Source organism: Perna viridis, chromosome 3 (assembly GCF_037379345.1).
Source record: "Perna viridis isolate PV_CMFRI_1.1 ecotype Kerala chromosome 3, ASM3737934v1, whole genome shotgun sequence".
Classification (NCBI taxonomy): Eukaryota; Metazoa; Mollusca; class Bivalvia; order Mytilida; family Mytilidae; genus Perna; species Perna viridis.
Window position 1 is genome coordinate 703,685 of NC_142447.1, and position 23,178 is coordinate 726,862.

At 34.0% G+C, this 23,178-nt stretch overlaps 2 protein-coding genes across 3 annotated transcripts in view; both read left to right on the forward strand.

The window, feature by feature from the left end:
• The window catches only part of LOC148620563 (uncharacterized), a 37,377-nt gene extending 24,346 nt beyond the window's left edge, over positions 1-13,031 (forward strand). For both annotated transcript variants that reach the window (XM_088574218.1, XM_088574216.1), the window contains 4 exons: positions 227-451; positions 5,792-5,988; positions 10,072-10,302; positions 11,403-13,031. In XM_088574218.1, coding sequence (XP_088430344.1) covers positions 227-451; positions 5,792-5,988; positions 10,072-10,302; positions 11,403-12,231 — 1,482 coding nt within the window. In that variant the 3' untranslated portion in view covers positions 12,232-13,031. The remainder of the gene's footprint in view (positions 1-226; positions 452-5,791; positions 5,989-10,071; positions 10,303-11,402) is intronic.
• A 5,894-nt stretch (positions 13,032-18,925) lies between these two features.
• LOC148620564 (fibrillin-2-like) overlaps positions 18,926-23,178 on the forward strand; it is a 90,690-nt gene continuing 86,437 nt past the window's right edge. The window contains exon 1 of the mRNA XM_088574219.1: positions 18,926-19,563. Coding sequence (XP_088430345.1) covers positions 19,424-19,563 — 140 coding nt within the window. The 5' untranslated portion in view covers positions 18,926-19,423. The remainder of the gene's footprint in view (positions 19,564-23,178) is intronic.

Sequence of the window (23,178 nt, forward strand, 5' to 3'; positions counted from 1 at the left end):
TGCATTAGACAAGTTAGGGGCAGTGTCTAGTTTCTCTTGGTGTATGCTAAGATGTTTTATCAAGCACAATATGTTTTTACATGTACATGTAAATTGTATTACATCAAGCAAACTTGCATATGCTTAAAATTATCATATGTGCTAAAATCTAAATTCTTTTAAGCTGATCGTTTTATTCAGGTAGAAAGTTACTTTGATGATACAGTATGTTTACTTTTTGTTTCAGGATGTAGTTTATGCTGGTGAAATATGTGACATTAAGATAACATTTGATTTACATGATGAACATACTTGTGTCTTAAACATGACCAATGCCAGAAGACTTGACCCCAATGTGAGGCGATTAAGTACCCCTTCCTTTGTTGACAATCCTACAGCCAAAGCCACTTACCTGACACAGTGGAGATGGTACTGGGAAGACAACAACAAATCATTCCTACTTTTTGATTCAGTGAGTTTATTTAACAGTTCAATTAAATAGATTATAGAGATGTTTTTTGTGTATCATGTGCTAATTTTACAGTGCCAAATTGAGTGGGATATTCTGGTTTGAAACTTTCCTTTTTGGTCACCTGGATATAAGTGACCTTTTGCAATCTCTTTGCATCCATCGTCATCTTTAACGATTTTTCTAAACTCTCCTCGTAAACTACTTGACCAATTAGAATCTAACTTGGTATGAATGTTCCTTAGGGTATTCTGCATAGAACTGGGCTTAGAATCATTGATCTTTGAAAAACATGGCCACTGGTACTAAAAATAGATACAGGGGTCAGACAGAAGTTTTTCATACATATCTTCAAAATCATTAGATTTAGCCAAATTTTGAAGGGTTAAAAATGTTCTGCATGATGAGATCTTTCTATGGGCAAATTTTTGTGCAAATCTGTTAAGCCATAATGGAGTTATTGCCCTTTCTTGACCTTTTTTTTTTGTAGCCATTTTTCATGAGATTACTTTCACACTTCTTCCCTTCTTAACCAATCTTAATGCAATTCCTTAGGGTGTTCTGCATAGAACTGACGTTGGATTTATGTACTGTTGCAAAACTTGGCAGCCATTACTGAAAATAGAACATTGGGGTCAGACAGTAGTTTTTCCATATATCTCTAAATCTGTTAAGCAAAATATTGATAAGGGTAAAAGTGTTCAGCATGATGAGATCTGTCTGTGGTCAACTTTTCGTGTAAATATGTTAAGCCATGTTGGAGGGATTTCCTTTTTATTATGTCTTTAGCTCACCTGGTGGAACGCCGTGTGAGTTGTTGCCATCACTTGCCTTTCGTTGTCGTAGTCCACCGTCAATGTCGTTAATAATTTTTTAAAACTCTCTATTCTGACACTACTTGACCAATTGGTACCAAACTTGGTATGAATGTTTCTTGGGGTATTCTGCATATAACTGATATGGAGATTTTTTTATTTGTCAAAAACATGACTGCAGCTACCAAAAATAGAACATAGGGGTCAGACAGTAGTTTTTTGCATATATCTCCAAAACCGTTAGGTTTAGACAAATTTTGAAATAGCATATTGAGATCTATCTGTGGTCAAATTTTTGTTTTAATCTGTTCAGCCATGTTGAAGGTATTGCCATTTTTTTTATGTTTTTTGCTATATTTAATGTTATTTCTTTCAAATTTCTTTTCTTCTGACACTACTTGACTAATCAGAACCAAACTTAATATGAATGTTCCTTGGGGTATCCTGCATAGAACTCAACTGGTGATTTTTTATTTGTCAAAAAAACAAAAAAGAACATGGAGGTCAAACTGTAGTTTTGGGCATTTACCTTTAAAACTGTTAGGTTTAGACAAATTTTGATGTAAGAGGTGAAAGTGTTTAGCATAATGAGATCTATCTGTGGTCAAATTTTCATTTTAATCTATTATGCCATTTTGGAGTTAATGCTTTTTTCAAAGTTTTTTTGCTATTTTTATTGTTATTTCTTTCAAGTCTTCTCCACTACCAGACCAATTTGAACCAAGTTTGGTATGAATGTTTCTTAGCATATTTTTCGTAGAACTGATGTATGAATTAATGATCTGTGGAAAAACATGACTGCTATTACTAAAAACCTAAAGCCAAATTCTTTAAACTGCTGAAATGATCCTTATCATAAGGCCTACTAAACTCTTCAGAGATCTAAGTTGTAAGACGATTCATTGTAAGAGTTATTGCCCTTGAAAGGTGAAGAAAGTTTTCAGCCAGTATCTTGAAAACTATGATAGATTGAAAGAAACTTTGAATTCCTGAAATGATCCTTATAATGAATCCTACCAAAGTCTTCTTGAGTCAAAATTGTTGTACAACTTCTTGTTAAATTTATTGCCCTTGAATGGCAAAAATTTAACCAGGTGAGCGATTCAGGCTCCTGGGAGCTTTTTGTTTTGCTATTTTTTTACTATTTCGCGAAAAAAGAGATAATGAACAGTTATTTTCATGATGTCTGAAAATATGATTTAAGTAAATATGAATGGATCTATTTGAAATTGTACCGCAAGGTGTCATACCACCAAAAGTAGGTTTGTATTGATTTTGGGGGATTGTGTTTGTTTGTTTGTTTGTTGGGGTTTAACGTCTGAGCAGCAATATTTCAGCTATATTCAGACAATGAACATGAAATGGATGATAAAATGAACATAAAATGAAAAAAAAAGGATGGGTCACAAGGATAATAGGGTCGACAAATTTTGATTGCCACTGGAAAAAGAAGGGATGGGTAAGGTCGGGCAATTTAGCCTCCTGTGGCGGAGCGCAAAGGTTCCTACTCCTATTGAATACCACAGCAGGGTTCTTTAATGTGCGAGGAACGTGGCATCTTTCCCAACACGGTGCACCACTATGGTTTGCGGTCAGGTTTTACGTATTATAGCAAGACAACCCCAGCATGTAACACATCAGGGGTACCCCATTCTACCACCTGGGGCACACATCCCAGTTGCTCTGTGGGCAGAGTGCCCTAGCCCCCGGCTAGGGTTCTGAGCACTATTTAGTCGCCTTTTACGACAAGCTTAGCGCTGCTGCAGGCCTATTCTTTTAACTGGGGGATTGTGACATGAACTGTTTAGAAATGATTGGCCAACAAGATGCCAGACACAAACATTTCCATGATGTCCAGACTGTAACTTGAAACAAAAAAGGTAGGCTTGGATTTAATTTGGAGTTTTTGATTTGAAACACTTAGGAATTAGAGGCCATATATATAAGGGCTCAAAAACAAGCATTTTCCTGAAATAGTAACTTCACTTAACCACATAATGCCATACAATCAAAAAAGACTGGGATTCATTTTTTTAGTTCTGACATCGACTGTCTTGGAATATGGAACCAGAAACAAGCATTTTTATGATGTTCCAACAATAACATGACTACAAGTGAATAAATCTCTCTTTCGAAATTGTACCATAAGTATTAATACCATCAAAGGAAGAACTTGACTTATTTTGGGGAATATAAGTTGAACTGATTGTAAATTAGGGTCTAAAAAGAAGCGGTAATAAACATTTTCATCATGTTGGGACAATAAGTTGAGTACAAGTGAACTGATCTCTTTGATATTGATGTAGAAGGTGCCATACCACAAATGATTGCCGGGATTGTTTCGATGGTTATGACTTGAACTCGGATAAGGAATGAGGGATCACAAACAAGAAAGAAGTACAGAAAATAACTTGAATAAGAATGAATGTATCTCAGAAATTGTTCGACCATATGTCATACCCTCCAAAGGAAAGATAGAACTGATTTTAGGTTTATGGTTATCAGAAACTTACAAAATGTCTCCCTGGTTGTCCAATATTTAAAAATTACAGGTAAAAAAGGGTAAAAAAATGTTGGACAATTAGAAATGTTTTGATAAGAAATTTACATGTTGGTTAATTAGAAAATGTTTTGATAAAGATTGTTTTGGGGTTCAATAAGGGGTGTTTATTAAAAGAAACAAAATATACTAGTAGTGTTGCTTTAGGTTTGTGATGTTAGTTTGTACTCTGTTTGTCTTAGTTTTTATTCTTTTGGTTTGTTGCATCAGTATTTGTTACCTGATTTTTTTTTTACTTATGCCATAATGGCTGAGTATACCGATTATCATTTTGGTTTGTCGTTTCCGTATTGCCCTGTACGGGTCCGGGTATCATAAGAATAGGCCTGCAGCAGCACTAAGCTTGTCGTAAAAGGCGACTTAATATTGCTTAGAACACTGACCAGGGGCTGGGGCGCTCTTCTCAGGGCAACTGGGTTAAACACAAACAATCAATCAATCATGTTTCTGTATTCGATAGCTGATGTTTTTATTCAGATATTTTAATGGAAAATAGCACTTATACTAGAACAGTTGTCATTTTTGTTGAACTATGAAAAGATATTATTATGCAATTAGCTTGGAGTGCTACAACTCATTTGAAGAGTACACTTAAGCTTCGTATATTATATTTCAATTTTGATTTTATGAAATAATTTGCATTCATTTGCTTGAATTTATACACAAATCAAAATCATTATTCATTCATATTGTATTTGATCCCTAAAGCATTAAAAATACTGAATATTTTGAAAAATATATCAAATATTTTCTTTTAAACAGTATGATGTGTTTTGATATTTTAAAAAATATCCAAAACAATATAATAAAAAATAACTATGTATTTCAAATCAAAATTATCTTTCATCTATTTTAAGATTTTTTTGTATTTAATCTATACAGATATGTATTTATTATTTATTTATTTACAATAGAAGCCCCTTGCTACCCTCAAATTATAATGATGATCATACATTGTTTAATTAACAACAATTAAAGTAGGACAATCAGAACTTTTGTTGTTGGACAATCAGAACTCCATAATTTTAAAATGTTGGACAGTCGGGAATAAACCGTTTGCAAGACCAAAAAGAGGCCATTTCCTTTCTCGTCTTCTTCTTTTCCTGTGTCAGATATTTTTAAATAATTCAGAGCTGTATCATAGTCAAGCTTAAATGGTGTGTCCATACATGCCCAAACAGTTCAGGGTTTGACATCTGTGGTGGTATCAAGCTGCACCCCATAAAGCATTTTATTTAATTCTTTTTTATAAAGTCAAGAAATACTTCACCTAAAAATGCCAGAGTATAGCCTGGAAAATCCAATGTTAGGAACTGCAACTATTATGCAATTACTGCAACACTCAAACAATTGGTTAACTGCTAAGATACATTTGTACCACCTTGACCTATACAATTGATCCTCTTGACCAAAGCAACCAAGATGTCAGCCAGCTGATTTAGCTTCTGATTACATGTAATCTCATTTTTAAATGTCAACACCTCTGTACTCTATAGGATTGGTGACAGCAATATATTTTATACTGCAATCATTTTATTTAGGAGCAACAAAAATATATTGATAGTATAATACAGGTGATATACAGTCACTGACAGTATATAACACTTAGGCCCTGCCTACTTTTCTACCTTTCAATGAACAACCTGTTTATCCTAGTGTCACTCTCAGGTGTCACCAGTAGGGATGAAATGTTAAAAGTCAAACTTAATGATTAGAACTGCAACATAAAGTCACTAACAGTATATTGACTAGAAATAAAAACAATATACCGGGTACAAATTTGGCGTGAATCAGAAAAATTTATTTTTACCCTGATTCTTGAAGCCTCATCAGTATATCGTTTTTATTTCAATACACTGTTATTGTCAAACTAGATTGCTTACAAAGAAAATTGTTGACCTTAATCTAACAGGACCAACAAATCTCACTATAACTGACAACACATTATAACTGTTAAATGTATTGCAGGACTTGAAGATATATACATTAGAAGTGAAGTATATAAAGAAACAGGAAATATATCTATACTCCCGTAAGAACTACAAACAGAAGTATAGGTTGTCGTTTCGAGTTATGTCACAACAAAATATTGATTATGCAACTGTTCGAGGTATATTACGAAGACCATTGTATGTTTCTGAAGCAGATTTAAAACAAAAAAAACAGTGAGTATAACAGCCCATAAGGCTATGACAATATTCTCCTTCAGGTGGGGTTCAGCCCATGCTGAAGGTGGAAAAGGTACGTTCTCATCAATATATGTTGACAAATCATAGTCAGCAAACTTTCAACTCTAGCATTCGGTGGGCATGTTTGGCATTAAATTCTCCACGAAACAGTCTGCAATTTCCTCTGGTTGGAAGAACACTAGTCCAAAGAAATAATCATTATTTCCCTAGTCCCTTGACCTGAGTATTCCTCCACCATGATTGACTGAGATGGAATCTCCATGCTTTATTAATGACAATAGGGAACATGTCACTCACAGTCACATGCATATGATCCTCAAAATCAAGGTGGACCATTCTGATTTTTAGGGTCAGATTAAATATCCTACATCTTTCATTCAGCAGGTAAACATCTTCCTGTAGCAAGCCTTTGTTTTGGACAGTACCAAACAAAACACTAAAGGAATGTAGTGTCCATTCTTAAATCCATTAATCATGGTATATATTTTTATATGCCAGTCTAAGACAGGACGCATTATGGTATACTGTTGTTCGTCCGTCTATCCGTCATCCACACTTTGGACAATAACTCAAAAACACTTTCACCAACTTGACAACTTGAATGAAACTTCAGTGAATTGTTCATATCTATTGACATAAGTTCCCTTTCGATTTTTATAAATTTCAGATTTTTCGTTTCCGTGTTATGAATTTTTTTACTTAAAAAGGGGGGATTTTTAAGTTTTCGGACAATAACTCGAAAAAACTTTCATCTACTTTTATGAAACTTTGATGCATTGTTCATATCTATTGATTTAAGCTCCCTGTCGATTTTTATAAATTTAAGATTTTTTTGGTTCTGTGTTATGAATTTTTATTCTTAAAAAAAGGGAGATTTTCAAGTTTTTGTACAATAACTAAAAACACTTTCCTCAACTTCTATGAAACTTTGGTGAATTGTTCATATCTATTGACATAAGCTCCCTTTTGATTTTTATAAATTTTAGATTTTTCGTTTCCTAGTTATGAATTTTTTCCTTGAAAAAGGGAGATTTTCAAGTTTCTGCACAATAACTCAAAAACACTTTCAGCTACTTTTATGAAACTTTTTATGCATAATTGCACAATACAAATTTATCACTCTTGTTCATGTCAATGTCCATAAGAATACTGTGGAATGCTGCCAATGTCCATACTGTGGAATGCTGCCAATATCCATACTGTGGAATGCTGTCAATATCCATACTGTGGAATGCTGTCAATGTCCATACTGTGGAATACTGTCAATGTCCATACTGTGGAATGCTGCCAATGTCCATACTGTGGAATGCTGCCAATGTCCATACTGTGGAATACTGCCAATGTCCATACTGTGGAATACTGTCCATGTCCATACTGTGGAATGCTGTCAATGTCCATACTGTGGAATACTGTCAATGTCCATACTGTGGAATGCTGCCAATGTCCATACTGTGGAATACTGTCCATGTCCATACTGTGGAATGCTGTCCATGTCCATACTGTGGAATACTGCCAATGTCCATACTGTGGAATACTGCCAATGTCCATACTGTGGAATACTGTCCATGTCCATACTGTGGAATGCTGCCAATGTCCATACTGTGGAATACTGTCCATGTCCATACTGTGGAATGCTGCATGTTTCTTAGATTGAACTGGATGTAATTGTCGATGCTCTGATACCATGGCAACTGCTTTCCTCTTGCAGACAGGTCTGAGGATCTGTCTTTCCAATATCTTAGACTTCATGTCGTGTATGTGATCCAGTTCTCATACTCAGTACACCATTACAGGAAACATCTGTGAACAATCTGCCTGTACAAGACTTGACTGTACATCTCCATTATATGTCTCCATTTTTCTTTACAAAAGCTTGGTGAAACTTGTAATCTTCTACAATTCCTCTGCTGGATTCTATCTTTTTTATTTCCAAATTAGACATTTTAACTGAAGATTTTGGCTAACTCAACAATACTGAATTAACGTATAGTGAACTTAAATGTGATTATTTTTCTGTAAAGGATAATTACTTGAGGTCGATTTTGCAGGTAGGTATACAGGTAAGCGTGGCATAATTAAGACCTTTATGGCAAAATTTCTTTTATGCAAGAACCAATCGCAGATGAGTTTTTGATACTGAAAAGTATTTAATGTTTCTTATTTTTTTACATGTTGTGGGAAATAACTTTGTGGCAGTTTACACTTATATACAGTGAAACTTGTCCAAATGGAACAGCAAGGGGACTTAAGGTTTTGTTAAAGTGAAATTTGGTTTTCTCAGGGTTCAGTTTACACAGTTTCATGATACCTTCTTCAAAAGTTAAAATATTCCTTTTAATTTAATTTCTAATGGATTAAAATCTGAATACAGTAGATCCTTCTTATGAGTAATGGTATATATATTTTTCAGAAAAAAAATATGCATTAACAGAAACTATCATTTTAATGAAAAATACTTAAGGTTTTCAATGTGTAAGTGAGATATAGTCTTTTCTCGTGTCTAATTAGATTCCTGTCATAGTGTAAAGTTAAGGGAAAAAATAATGTTGTAAAAACAACTTCATTAGAAAACTGATGTATTTCACTAATGGTGTTATTTTACCATGATTTAGTTACATTTTTTAGTATATTTTAAAAAAATATCTATAAAATAATGAGGAACTTTCTAATTTTCTGAAGGAGATAAAATCAACCCATCAAACTACAGTGGAATTTCATAAACTTCCACCCTAGGGAAACTTTTGAATAAAATTATATTAACTAGAATCATGAAATTCATAAATAATAATAATCTCATTTGCGAAAATCAAATTGGATTTAAAGATAAGTGCAGAACTACTGACCACATCTTTACAATCAAGTCAATAATCGATGCATATGAAACAAAGAAAAAGAAAGTTTTTGCAGCATTTATAGATCTAAGAAAGGCATTCGACAGTATGGCGAGAAGGTTTATTTAACTTTGTAAAAATAAATTCCCTACGCAAATTTTTAATATATTATATTCATTGTATAGAGACCCTAGTTGCAGAATCAAATTCAAACAAGGCCTAGGTAGAACATTTGTATCAAGATGTGGAGTAAAACAAGAGGATGTTCTTAGCAATATCAAAAATGTCTTACCTAATATCAAACAGACTCCATGATCAAACCTTACAAAACCAAAATAGTAGTATAGGTGAAAGCAATAAATTATCTTTCTATAAAACTATCTATAGACAAAACCAAAGGCCTTCCTATGTTGATGTTTGTAGATACAAATCTGATAGGTCAACAATTTGTAAATATAGAATAAGTGCCCACTCTCTAGCAATAGAGAAAGGTTGCTATAAAAATATCCCTCAAAATAACAGAATTTGCACAATATGTACCACTGGGCAAATAGAAGATGAATTGCACTTCTTTATTCATTGGCCAGCCTATAATTCATAAGGAAAACTTTAATTATTAACAGAAAACAAAATACAATTTGTTTTGAATAGCAGCTCAATAATAGTCCTCAAGGCTTTCATTGAATATATCAGTAAATGTCAAGACCACTTACTTTAAATTGTTGCGATAATGAGATGTTAAGACACTCGGTTTTCAAAATAATTACTACACTTTTTTTTTCTTTGCACAATTGAGTCACCACGGCACAAGCTCCTACGTTAATCAAACTTTATATCTTTCTTTTTTTTTTTGTTGTTGTCAGAAATTACATACTTTGTTTCTATTATTTGTGTTATGACCATTTACTGTAAATGTGTTAGAACAAATAAAAATATTGAAAAATGTAGAAAAAATATTTAAACATTATTTTGTTTGAAAATATTTGAATTGTAGAGGGCTGACCAATCAATGATAATGATTGTAACAAAGTAAGTTATAGGAAATAATTTTGCTGTCTAAGGTTAATTAAGCAAGTTACAAATCAAATTAAATTATAACTGTATAATTACTGCCACCAAAAGTGATGGTTACTTAGCCAAAGACAACAAAAGTATCTCTACATTCACCTTTGGAGGAGTGATACTAGCTAGGGCTTACACACCATTACATTTGTATTTATTTCTTCAGTCCACAGAGGCTTGTCAGTACTACTATAGAGTTATATGGAGAAGAGCCAAAACCTGAGCATTTTGCCCCTTGGGATCTTGCCCACGAGTTTGAATTGGTGGAGATAAACCTAAAAGCTACAGAATACCAAGAAGTCTTGGAGACGTTTGAGAAAACAATGTTAAAATACAAACTTAATATTCAGTGTATATACAGAGTACAGAATAGGAAGCTGTGGTTTGAATATCAGGTGTAAGTACAATCATTGTAAAAATAGTGCATTAATTGAACTTTAAGTTACACCACACCATATCATGGCGAAAAAGGGTTTGGCAAATTGTTCAAAATGGCCTTATTCAAAATCTTTTTTTTTTTCGATTTTGCTGGAATTGAAATAAGCTTGTATTTAATGGTAAAGGCTAAAAACCACTAATTCCACTTTCCATAGGCTTCTATGCTAATTTCACAATATTCAATGGCTTCTCTGGACTTTACCTTAACTTTAACCTGCAGAGGACTATATATCAGCATGATTCTACATATGTCAGCTTACAATCCTCAGAATGGCATGTGGGGTTAGCAGACTTGCAGTGCAGTACTGGTCACCGGAAGTGAAGGGTCTATAAATAGCATGGGAAATCCCAGTGTTTTCACAAGATAGGGGTATATTTAAAAATCATTATGGAGATTAGGCTTCACATCACAAGAAGCAAAATGCACCTATAAAATGTACAGAAATGTTTTTCCTTTCAGAAACTGTTTAAATTTTTTAAATAAGACGAGAACTTTTTTCACAGCACTATGAGGAACAGGGGTAATTTCTGCGTAGGACTATTTTTGCGTACGTTCCAAATGCTCATTGGTTGAATTGGTGGTCTGTAACCTAAAGTTAAAAAAAAAAACTCATTGATCCAATCTTATATATTCATTCAGAAACTTTTGGGGACAGATAGACTGAGGGAAGGACATCCACCTTTTTGAAGGGTTTCACAGAGTACCTCGCCACTTGTGTGGCAGGGTAATTCGATTGTGATCTTTGAAGTTGTTCCAATGGCAGTTACAAACCAAAAAGGGGCCAGAAATTAGCATTTTTCTGATGTCCAGACAATAACTTGAGTAAATGTATATGGATCTCTTTGAAATTGAAAAGCATTGTGCCATACTAGAAAAGGCAGGTTAGGCTGGAGTTTTGAAGTAGTGACAGAACTTTTCAGGAATTGGGTACAAAAACAGGTCACTTATGTCTTAACTTCTCTTAACTTGAAATTTTTATAGCCTCTCCCAAATGAAGTGTTGATTGCATACCCTGTAGCATATGGTGTTTTCAGCATGATTTCTTGTTTATTCCATAGTAAGAAGAAATCTATGTATGCTGATGGTGAGAAATATAACTCTGCCTTTACCACAGTGGATGAAAGAGACTTGTTTCATGGAACAGACAGCCTGGATACATGCAGAGGGATTTGTACCAACAATTTTGATTTCCGTAAAAGTGGAAAGAATGCTACAGTATATGGTGAAGGATCCTATTTTGCAAGGGATGCACGCTATAGTCACAAGTATGCCAGACCCTCAGTCTCTGGTGACAGATACATGTTTAGAGCTAAAGTTCTGGTTGGAGCATTTACCCAGGGAAAGTCAGGTCTCCGCCGACCACCAGAAATTCCTGGACAGAGTCACAAACTGTATGACTCCTGTGTGGACCAACTTTATGACCCTTCTATTTTTGTGATTTTTGACCGTGCCCAGTCTTACCCAGAGTACCTTATTCACTATCAGAACATTGCCAGTTCTGATGAGTTTTCTTCAGCTACCAGATTTCCTTCTTCAGTAAGAGCACCCCACTCTGTCAACTCAAGTGGTACGTCTGCATTTTCTCATCCAAGTTCCAGAACAACTGGACTAAGTCACCACAGCTCTTCAAGAATGTCTGCTCCATCACATAGTTCCTCTGGAATTTCTGCCCAGTCACAAAGCTCAAATTATTCAACTGGACAAAGTTACCCTAGTTCCTCTGGAATTTCTGCCCAGTCACAAAGCTCAAGTTTTTCAACAGGTCCAAGCACTCGACCAGTAGCAGCATCTGGTGCCCAATTTAATCAGACAAGAAGTCAAAGTTCACAGAACACTAATTCAAGCATGCCAAGAACATCAAATAAGTCTACTTGTAGTGTTATGTAATGGTACTTATCATTCTTGGTGAATTCTCGTTGTTTGTACATTGCAAAGAAATCTTTTTTGTTTATCGCAAATTAATTTACATTAAATTTGTATTTTTCTGAAGCAGTTGGTGTTAGTTTCACCTTTGACCAAATTGATGCCAAATCACAGCAATAAATCGAGAGTTTGAAACTTGTGTGATCTAATTGGTTTTATGTACAGGTTTGAATGCATTAATTTGTATAAGAAACATCACATAACAATGTCAGTCTTTGAAACTTTTTAAAAGAAATTTATTTACTGTATTTCTTTATTTTTCAAATATAAATTTTGTTGTTACCCTTATCAGTATATTTTTGTATGAATGACAAAATTGAAATATATGCATGCTATATTTTTTTATTTACAATTTTAGGGATAGGACTATTTTGTGCCATATGTATTATAGTATTATTGTGTAAGGTTTACTTATTGGCCCGAGGCTAGCCATGTTGAACTGAGGCGTAGCTGAAGTCCAATATTTCTAGCCAAGGACCAATAATTCAGCCAATGTGGAAAATCTTACACAATTATACCTTTATTGACTAACTAGTCCAATACACTAGGCCAATATGAATTTTAACCAGTCCAATATGACGTATTGGACGGCTTAATCCAGTATTGGCACACTTTTGTAGTTAGTATTGTATTTGCAGTTTTGATTATATTTGGGCTAATATTGGAACTTTAGTCAATTATGTAATATATTGATCATGATTTTATTAGTATATGTGTGTGTGTTTGTGGATTGTTGGAATATTTGATATAAATCTATATATCTGTGTTGGTTGAATATGTAGACTTTAATTATAAATCTAAAATTTTGTGTTTGAACAAATCTCTAATCTACAACCACTTGTTCCAGTATTAAAACTGTGTATGTCTGTCATAAGTTCCTGAACTGGTATTAATCTTTAATATGGTGAACTCAATCTCAAATTCCATGGCATTGTCAGAATTAAGCTGTCTTTGAGCAATTTTTCTTTCATAACAATGCGAATGGCTGTTTTTGGTTTTGTTTTTTTATGGTTGTATTATATATGGTATCATGCTGACATCATAATTTTTGGTATTGGGACAATAACTAGAGTACAAGACTATAGATCTTTATGAAATTGTGCCTCAAGGAAACATGCCGAAAAAAAATATGCTGGATTAATATGAGGGGTGGAGGCAGAAAAAAATGCATTTTTCTTATGTCTGGACAATAACTTGATTAAATTAGAATGAATCTTTTTGAAGATTTACCACAAAGTGTCATAACATCAACAGAGGGCTGATATTCATCTTGAACTGTTTGGGCAACAACCATTTTTCATGTTTTTCAACTAATAGGTTGAGTACAAATGAATTAATCTCTCTAAAATTGTTGTTCTATGTGCCAAAAGGCTGTGATTGATATGGGGGTCTTGACCCAGTATAAACTTTGTATATCTTTATCATATAACAAAATTTTCATGATATGTTGACGCTGAGGTTTTAACTAATAACATAGAGATCTTACTATTGTAATCATGATTTAATTACTCAGTGGAGAGATTACTTTATTGCATTACTAAACAATGACACTATAGTACTTGAACCCCACTACATCTTTTGCACCTGTCCCAAATCATGTATTTCTAGCCTCTGTATGTCTTGTTTCATTTTCTCTTTCAGTTTACTAAGTTGCTGGAGTCTATCAGGGCAATTATTTCGTTGTACCTGTATATATTGGTTTTGGGCCCAGTTGCATCCTATCATATGGTGAGAGGGTTTCCTCATTCATTAAAGACCTTTGGGTGGCCTTGAGCTGACATGTTTCATCCTGTGGGATAATTGTTGTCTTTTTGAAGTATTCACCATATTCATTCATATGATAAAAAATTTTGATCTATTTTGACAATTTAGAATTTTATGTTTTCAGTTGTTTAAAAACGTGACTTCCTGGGCCGTAGCGCTAAATTTACAATGAACTTCTGAATTCTGAAATGAGCATATAATTCTACATTGTACACAGTACAAAATGGTTAGCATAACGCAATTAAAAAAAGGTCTAATGATGCAGGGAGTGTAATATAACGTCCCTAATTGGTGCGATGTCTTGCGGAAATGAAAATAAAAATACTCAAAGTATGCAGAATGGGATGCAGATATTTTTAATGGGTTTCATTCTTAACCCTTCTTATGTTTTTGTCCTTAATGGAACCAAGATTCGAGCGGAAATCAAAAGAATATATGCCAAGAATAAAGAATAGACAGGAAAAATAGACACACAACAAATAACATGAAATAAACAACATAACACGTACAAAGAAACAAGTAAATGGGCAACCGGTCTCCACTAAAACTTGGAGCATGGACCAGGTGCACCGGTAGGGTAAGCGTCTTCTGTTTTTATAGAATCACATGCCGAGTTGCTACAAAAAATGTCACATACAGGATAGGCGAAAGTGGTTCTACAGGAAAACTAGAGCATGATGAATCAATCGGTTCTTATGATGTAGATGTATACACCATAACGGTCCACGAGTAAAATTTTTGTAATGGTAATGACTAAACTTTGGCATGACATGAAATCTTAATACGCAGGTATGTTGCCACAGATGAAAAAACATGTATAGAAGTGAAAAGTTTGATAGATTTTGTTGTGCAAATACAGATCTGTACATTTATTGAGACTATTTTATTTAAAAATCAACAGCACGATATATACAAGGTGTTATATTTACCTGAAATAAATGACATGTATTAAGGTTATGAGTCCCCTAGACATGATTGATTTCTATATTCTGTCACTTCTGGTCTAAATCTTTATTCACCTGACACGGATCTCAAGTAGCGGTTTTTCGGTATTCGTTCAGTTGATTTTTATTCCCTCGCTCGATATGTCGGGGACAAATACAGTATGGTAACCACCATGTCAAGTCGTGTCTTATCCGTCACATTTTTAGTTTCCAGCTTTTTTTCAAAATTGTACATGATGTGTAGGACACTAAAATATAGTTCAATTTACTTATATATGATGGAGTCATGTAGCATTTTACACTTCGAAAATCTGGAAAGGGGGAGTTTCGTCAGGTCATACATGCTAACGTTTGAAAAATATGTGGGAGTTTTATACATGAAACAGTCCCAAGCAAACAAAAAAAACCTTTTCAGGGGCCTTCGAATTGTCCAGTGTTTTTTTCTTACCTCTTCATGGCAAAACAAATCTGATGTACCACCGATTTGAATCTTGGGTTGTAAATCGTGATCAGTATTGATCTGCGGAAATTTATAAATTTTGGAGCTGTCAAGGGGTGGAACCCCCACAATTAGTGACACTTGGCAATACTGTCAGATTCGCTTCCTGTTTCAAATATCTACTACACTTCTGAAAACATTAGATCTTTGTGCACTGAATACACATGTATCTGAAATATTACTGTTCTTTATTCTTGAAGTACATTTATATATATGTGGTTAACCGCTATGTTAATTCTAAGTATTGCAGTAATGGTATAATCCTCAATATAAATTTCATTCTCATGCTTAGGAGTTGATATTTTTAAGTCCCAGCCCTTTGACGTCGTAATACCGGTATCCATTTCAATAAGTCTCCTCAGCATAAACTTGGGACCTTTTTTTAAATTTTGGATTCAGCTTCTTGGTGACTGATTACACTTAAGTTTAGCTTTAATTTCTCGTTCTTGTTTGGAATCTTATAAACTCCTTGGTGTTATAGGCTGCGGTATTGGACACATTTCTTATAGATTATACTAGGTCTGTGGCTCTCATGATCTCATTTTTTATCTTCTGAATTAATAGATCAGACGTTTGGTCTGGTATTCTTTATGACACCATAGGTCATTTCTGTTATATTATATGTATTATTATTTTTTTATTGTCTGTTACGTATATAAACTTTTCAGCAATTGTAAGTCTTTCTGTTTCCGTGGATATTAAATAGTATAAACGACAAACCCTGAATAGTCCCATTATTTTGATAGATATAAACACATATCTGAGTGCATTATTTTCGCCCCTTACCAATGCTTACTGAGATTTTCATTTTTAATCTTTTTTTTTTCAACCTTTGGACCTTTTTTACCTTTAAACCAACACAATTTTTAAACTCTAGGAAAGAGTATATCTGCGTTGAGGGATTGCACCGTTGAATTTTTTTTTATGAATCTTTGTACATCGACTGATTGTCGTAGGGTCTGTCGGGTGAGGCAAAACTGCCAATATCCTAGTCTTCTCAGGTCTTCAGTATAGCACCACCACCGCACTGCTGGCAATGACATTTAAGTCATTATATTTTATATAAAAAATGCCGGAAAGAAATTAGTTCCAGAGTAAATCAGAAGTCCGGGAGTCCGGTCTTTAAGGGTCATGTCTGCTTGTTAAATCTTATAGGTCATCACACGCTTGTTAAAATACTTTTTTTATAGATGGCATAGGAGATGGGAAACTAAACGCAATGCTACAAAGCCTTTCGACTTGAATGGATTTTCACAAGTAAGAGTTATGAATATAATCGTAAGATACAAACGACTTTGAACTTTTCTTCCACCTGCATTCAAATAACTATAATTGCCAAATTATTTGAGTCTACTTGTTAAAAAGATTTTTACGGTAGATGACCCTAATGGAGTCCTTAAATTTAATTACTGTTTATTTTTCATTATAGCGGACATAACGTTTTAAAAATTTAACAGGAATCGGAAAGCTACTTTGTCACCATCTGGTATATATTTGTAAATCCTCAAGTCACCTAACTTAAATTTTTATTTATTAAATAGCAGTCAGTGTAAGAGTCGGGTTGCGATACTTGTAGTTTCTAGACTTTGATGTTGCGTTATCTTATATTAATAACTTACACAATTAAGATGCCTAAAATGTATATTACAGTGGTCTTAACAAGAAGCGAGGACCCTCTTTCATAGCCTTTTTACGCTCTCTACTTGCATATGATAGTGTCAAAACACATACAAGAATATGGAAAGTTCATGCGTAATCTGGACAAAGTGTATTTATAGTAACCATGCACCAACTCCCGATTCCCATTGTTTTTTTTTTCCTTTTTTTTTCTTTTCTTTTTTTAATTCGCCTTTTACCCTTTGCCCTTAAAGATCCTTAAAGACCCTCTTCCACAGAAACGCAAGTCACCTGATGGCGGTTATGTTTCCTGATTGGCCAAATACTGATAACTTGGTGGCGTTCGAAAAAACTGTATTGAAAATTGAAATTGCGTTCCATGTATTATTTACTGAATAGAAAGGAGAAAATTATAAGTAAATAGAACAAATTTTACAGCGTCGGCTATCTTTTTTTAAAGATAGTACTTGTTTTTAATGAATATGTCGTTTTTATCTTGAGGCTTGATAGTATCCATTTGACAACTCTTATTTGTAAAATCAATTTAAATGTGGTATTTTGTAGGTTTTTAGGGGATGTATCAATTATGTCTATTAGACGGACCTAGTTGTTGTCATTCTCACCGTCTCTATCACCTATCTCACGCATGACTATTATGCGGATAGGTACTTACAAGTAAACTATAAACGATTAAACAAAACATTTCAGATGTGTCATACTGTTTTAAAAAAAATTGCAAGTATTTTTCCCCGCATTTCAAGGTCAAAAGGTCAACAGGGTAAGATAAATTTATACTTCATACAATGTACCCCCCCCCCAAAAAAAAAAAAAAAAAAAAAAAATCCTCTACCCAATTTTGCTACCGAGTCCCAGTTTAAACATATTTTAATTGTAGAATATTATACAAAGGAGATTAGACACAAGTTCATCTTTTGAAGTCCTTCCTATTAGAGAAATATGCAACATTCTTATGAGCATGCACTTACAGGAATAAATATTTTATTTAAAAAAAAACATACTTAGAAGTAATATCTCTTCAAAAGAGCCTTTGCTACTCGGCGAAAGTCAGAAATTCATTTTCATCAAAATACAAAATAAAGGATAGATAAGATGTTGGGACACAGACAGTATTTTGGGTGGGCAGACGGATATAGCTGAAAACAATGAACAAAAGGACGCATATTTAGTATACGTACTCTATAGAAGGGAGTTCGAGATGATTACATGTATCACAATGCACAGGAGGACGGACATGGAAAAAACAATACACATATAGAGAGATATTCAGAATATATACACACTTTGGAAAGTGACGCGATTACTTGTCATATGAAAAGGAAGAGACATGGTTACAACTGTAGAATGCCCTGGGCTATAACATAAAGCACTTTACAACTAGTTGTTAAATATAGAGAAGGTGTTAAAATTGAAGCCTATTAGTGATGTTTTTCGTCCAAAATAAATCCCAGAAGAAACGGCGTCAAAAAGCTCCTTCGAATTCAATACATTAGGATTATGACCAATTAAGTATGCATAAATATGATTTATTCACTTACAGGTGGGCAGACATTTTTCCTGTGTTTATCGGTGCAATCTTTTGTACTATATTTTTACTATTTTCGTGCGGGGATATAAATAAACAATCGACAGTTATATGTTTACAGACCGACGGACGGATAAAATGGCAGTTAAATGGAGACAGGCATATTTACTGCTACCTTAGTGCGCGTGTGACACGCTGAATACGCCGAGAATTTATGTCAGTCTGCGAACACAGTAAGAAAAAGTCATAACGCACGTGCATGTATAAAATGCATGTGCATCATATGTCAATAAAACTGTCAGTTATATCATGAAAAATCTTTTCTCTGTCGGCAGTCGTGAAATCTATTATCGTGGCGTACAAGCTCTCTATTTTGTTAGAGTAATACTTGAAGAATTATTTAAAGGTTGCACTGTGAAGTTATGCGAAGGGAAATACCTTCGTTGGATAGAATGACTTAAAAATTTATATATTTGTGTTTGGCCTCCATTATCAGTGTAAACGCTCTCGTAGTGGGACACACAATGTTAGCCATAAATTTGTTTAACCAGCATTTTTGTGAAAAGTGACAAAAAAAAACTTCAAAAGAAACAACTAGGTGGATTTTTTTTATTCCAATTGATACGTTTTATAGCTTTGAAATGATATAATCTTCAAAGTTATTTTAACACTTCAAGTTGAAGTTGATACGAGAACTTGAGTAAACAGCGAATTTAAAAACCGCAATTTTTAATGTAAATGAAAGCTTACTGTGTGGTTTAATTGGCTACAATACCAAATTTCCTCAATATGTGCAATATTATGGAATTGTCTTTCATATTTCTTGTAATTTTCTGTGATTTGATACATTCCTATGACGGAAGGAAATGGCAAAGGGATAATATTCGGTACAACTGGCCGAGGAACGACTCTGGATCCAGACTTAGGGGGTACGTTCAATTGATTAATTATTGCATTAATTTAGTTTTATAAAACTTGGACAAAATATATTGCTCTAACCGGGCAATGTCTGTTTCAAACAGGTTTTTAATTGAGTAAACTTTTTTTTTTAAATTTCTTAATATTCTTCTCTTTTTCTTTTTTTTTGGGGGGGGGGTGTAGAAACATTCACTATATTTCTAAATCAACCTCTAGTTCACTTATGAATAATAAAAGACAAATAGTCTCTAGAGGCAGTTAAATAACATGTTATAAAAACACATGTTTAACTGCTCGAACTATTGCTATTTGACTACGCCGGACCATCTGTCTGTTTTCGCCTCATTTTCACACAAATATGACTATCAAGTCTTTGACAATACCGGTAAAATTGAGTACAATTCAAAGATTCTAATTTTCCTTCAATTTGGTTATGCCTGGTTACATTGTCCCGCCATTGGTCTTCACAAGGAACAAGTATACCCTATAGAAGAGTTATGCTTCTGAAATGTTATATTCTGTACATGTCAACTAAATTATTACTCGGTTTAGGTAGAATGATACGTCATTTTTTTTTTTATATTTCTTTCAAAATTTAATTTATGCTGATTGAACAAATAGTGAAATTACACCCTCAGAGAGTTGTGGGTTATATTGACATTCCACTGTAATTCTTTGCTGGAAAAGATCGATTTTTTGCCAAACAGAGAACAGTTTCCACCAGTTAAATTTTGTGTGCACCTTGCAGCTGTTTCTTTTTATACAAAACAAAAAAATATAAAAACTCCAAAGACACAATGAAATCCTTTTGAACTATTTCTATAACTGTTAACTCCTGTATGATAAAATCTGGCAGATATAAATTACGAACGCTATTTGGGTCCAAAGTGACACGTAAAAAAGCTGTGGATAATTTATAACCTTTTTTTCGACACAACGCTCTCCGTGTTTACTTTCTAAACATTTCGATTTCTATCCTAGTCAAAAAGATGTCTATTTCATCACAGTAATTTGCCAGTGCTTTGTTGAGAGCTGACAGCGACAAAGAACTCATTCAAGATGTTTCATATTTTATTTACAAAAACACATTAATACCAGGAAACTTTTTACTGTTGCAGAGTTCAACAAACTTTAGAAAAAAACAACATTTTGCAGAATGTTTAACTTTCACACAATAACTGGTGGTAACTGAAGCATATGTAGGTGGTACCATTGTTTTAAGGTCTTTATTGGTATATCCTGGAATTTTCGGTTTTGTTTTTTTCAAATGTACTGCATTGTAAATTCCGTGCTGTATTCAAGCGTTGGATTACTCGAGCAAAACTATAAGTATGACAGGCTATTTGATGTTGGGGTGTTGTCTATTGAGAAACAGAATCTCAACCTCTTGCGTTGTAGGAGTAGCTAAGGATGTTCCACACGAGAAACCAGGGCTCTACTGACTGCATGAACTGATTAGTGCATGTTTGACGATTTACTTTAACAACATCCATCATCTGTCAGTCAATTTGGCTACAAATAAATGACTTGTATATTGTGTTCAATAGAAAAAAGAACGGGTATGATGAAACATAACATAAGCACTAGTGTATAACCTAAATACAAAATAGTAAATATTTTCATGATCACCAAACTGTCTTTAGCACGTGCACACACAACTCTAAGTTACTCTGAAAGGCCCCGATAACAAACGTAATAAAATCAACGGTAACAGAACGATGACACCTCTTCAAAATATACTAAAAAGTACAATTACGACAAAAAGACATATTAATGACCAATGTCTACTGACTGGGGACAGCCACTTGTCTGCGGTGGAGTTAAACTAGTTTTATACGGCCTTAGCCTTTATCAAGTTTACTAAGTGATACAAGAGGCAGGACATTCCAAATAAATGGAAAACATTTGAAGTAAAATTAACTCTGTCTAGAGGATTCCCCCCCCCCCCCGAATTTTATGGATATTATTTCTTGTTCATTTCATATTATGACAGAAAACAATAGTCCTATCAGATAAACTTTTTTTCATGCAACCATGAATGAATTAAAATTCTTCACTATGACTGTTAAGTAGCAGTCTCTATAAGAATCAGTCAAACTGGTGAACATACGTACGGACAGGACAGGACATGTATATACTGTACTATATATATCCTATCATGGTCGTCAATAGAAGGGCGTATAAACATTCGTTATTGCTTCAGAAACAAACAGGAGTATCCTATTGCACTGACTGACCACGACCTTATCAATCTTGGTTTATAGAGACAGGAAGTGAATTACGGTATTCTGGAACAATAGGATCACGGCACACCTGACCACCGGACTCAAATTATACTTGTGTCCTTTCAGAATTTATATAGGTGGTGGCGTAGCCAGGTTCTTATCTAAGTAAACGTTGAATCCAGAAGAGTGCAGGCGTCGTCAAATATGGCAAGTAATGTCCTAGCACCCGTTTTTTTTTTTGTTTTTTTTTTTTGAAGAACCACGGATGGCAACCCTCCTTTTCATATTGTCTGGATCCGCCCCTGAAAGTGAATGCTTACAAGCAATGAATGAGAAAAGGCTCGAGTCATTTGTTTGTTGATTTTCTACGACAGATAAGTCTTACACTCACCACTACAACCCTACTACCGGGTCAAAGGTCATTTTGCATTCTTTGTTTATCATAATTGTTGTTGTCCCGTTTTTTTTTTTTATTATTTGCTCTTCGTGGAATTTTGACCATCTACTTCCGGCTTTTTTCCAAAAGTTTGATTATTTGACAGCACCCAAAGAACAACATGTGCAAAACCGCGCGACAAAAGTACTAAATGAGTAACAATGCAAACCCCACTAACAGTCGGGATGAACTGAAAGGGCGAGCAGTGATGAAAATTAAGATTTAATGCAAGATGATATATTTTATTTCCAATTTACGGGGAGGACGTCACACCTCCGCTACTGAATCTGCCACTGAGCTATCCCCATTTACTCCAGAACCTTCGTTCTATCCTAACATAGTGACTTGGATTTTAAAGCGGGTATGATATACACCAATGTTCGATATCTCGACGTGACATTCTTTTAATCCGATCTTATATATTATACATTTTCTGCATTGTGGTATTGTGAGTGAAACATATCCCTGATATCATAAGTAAATATTATATATACTTAGATATAATAGCAATTAACAATTAAATGACCCAAGCCGTATTGTCTCAGTGAATAAAACCCAGGTTTCAGAGCCCTAGACGTTTGAAATAGAATTTCTCCATTAAGAAAGTTAAGTCTGAATTTATTTGTCTTAGATATTAATCTTTTGAATGAGCTCACAATACCCGATATAAATATTTTGAGCAAGTGTCGGTTTTAAAGACCTCTTATCTGTGTGTATAAACTTTTACTTATCCAAAACCCTTTCATACTATCTTCAAACTATGTTACTGTATATATCCTAGTTATATCACACTGCGATTTGCTAACTCAGGCTTTTTATATCAGTGTTATGAACAAATTTATCGTTATTAATTGCAATTTAATTTGCTTAAAGGCGTAACGTGAAGAAAATTAAATGTTGGATGTGAATTTTCCTATTAATTACGACTACAATATCTAAAATTGCGAAACATTATGTACTTTTGA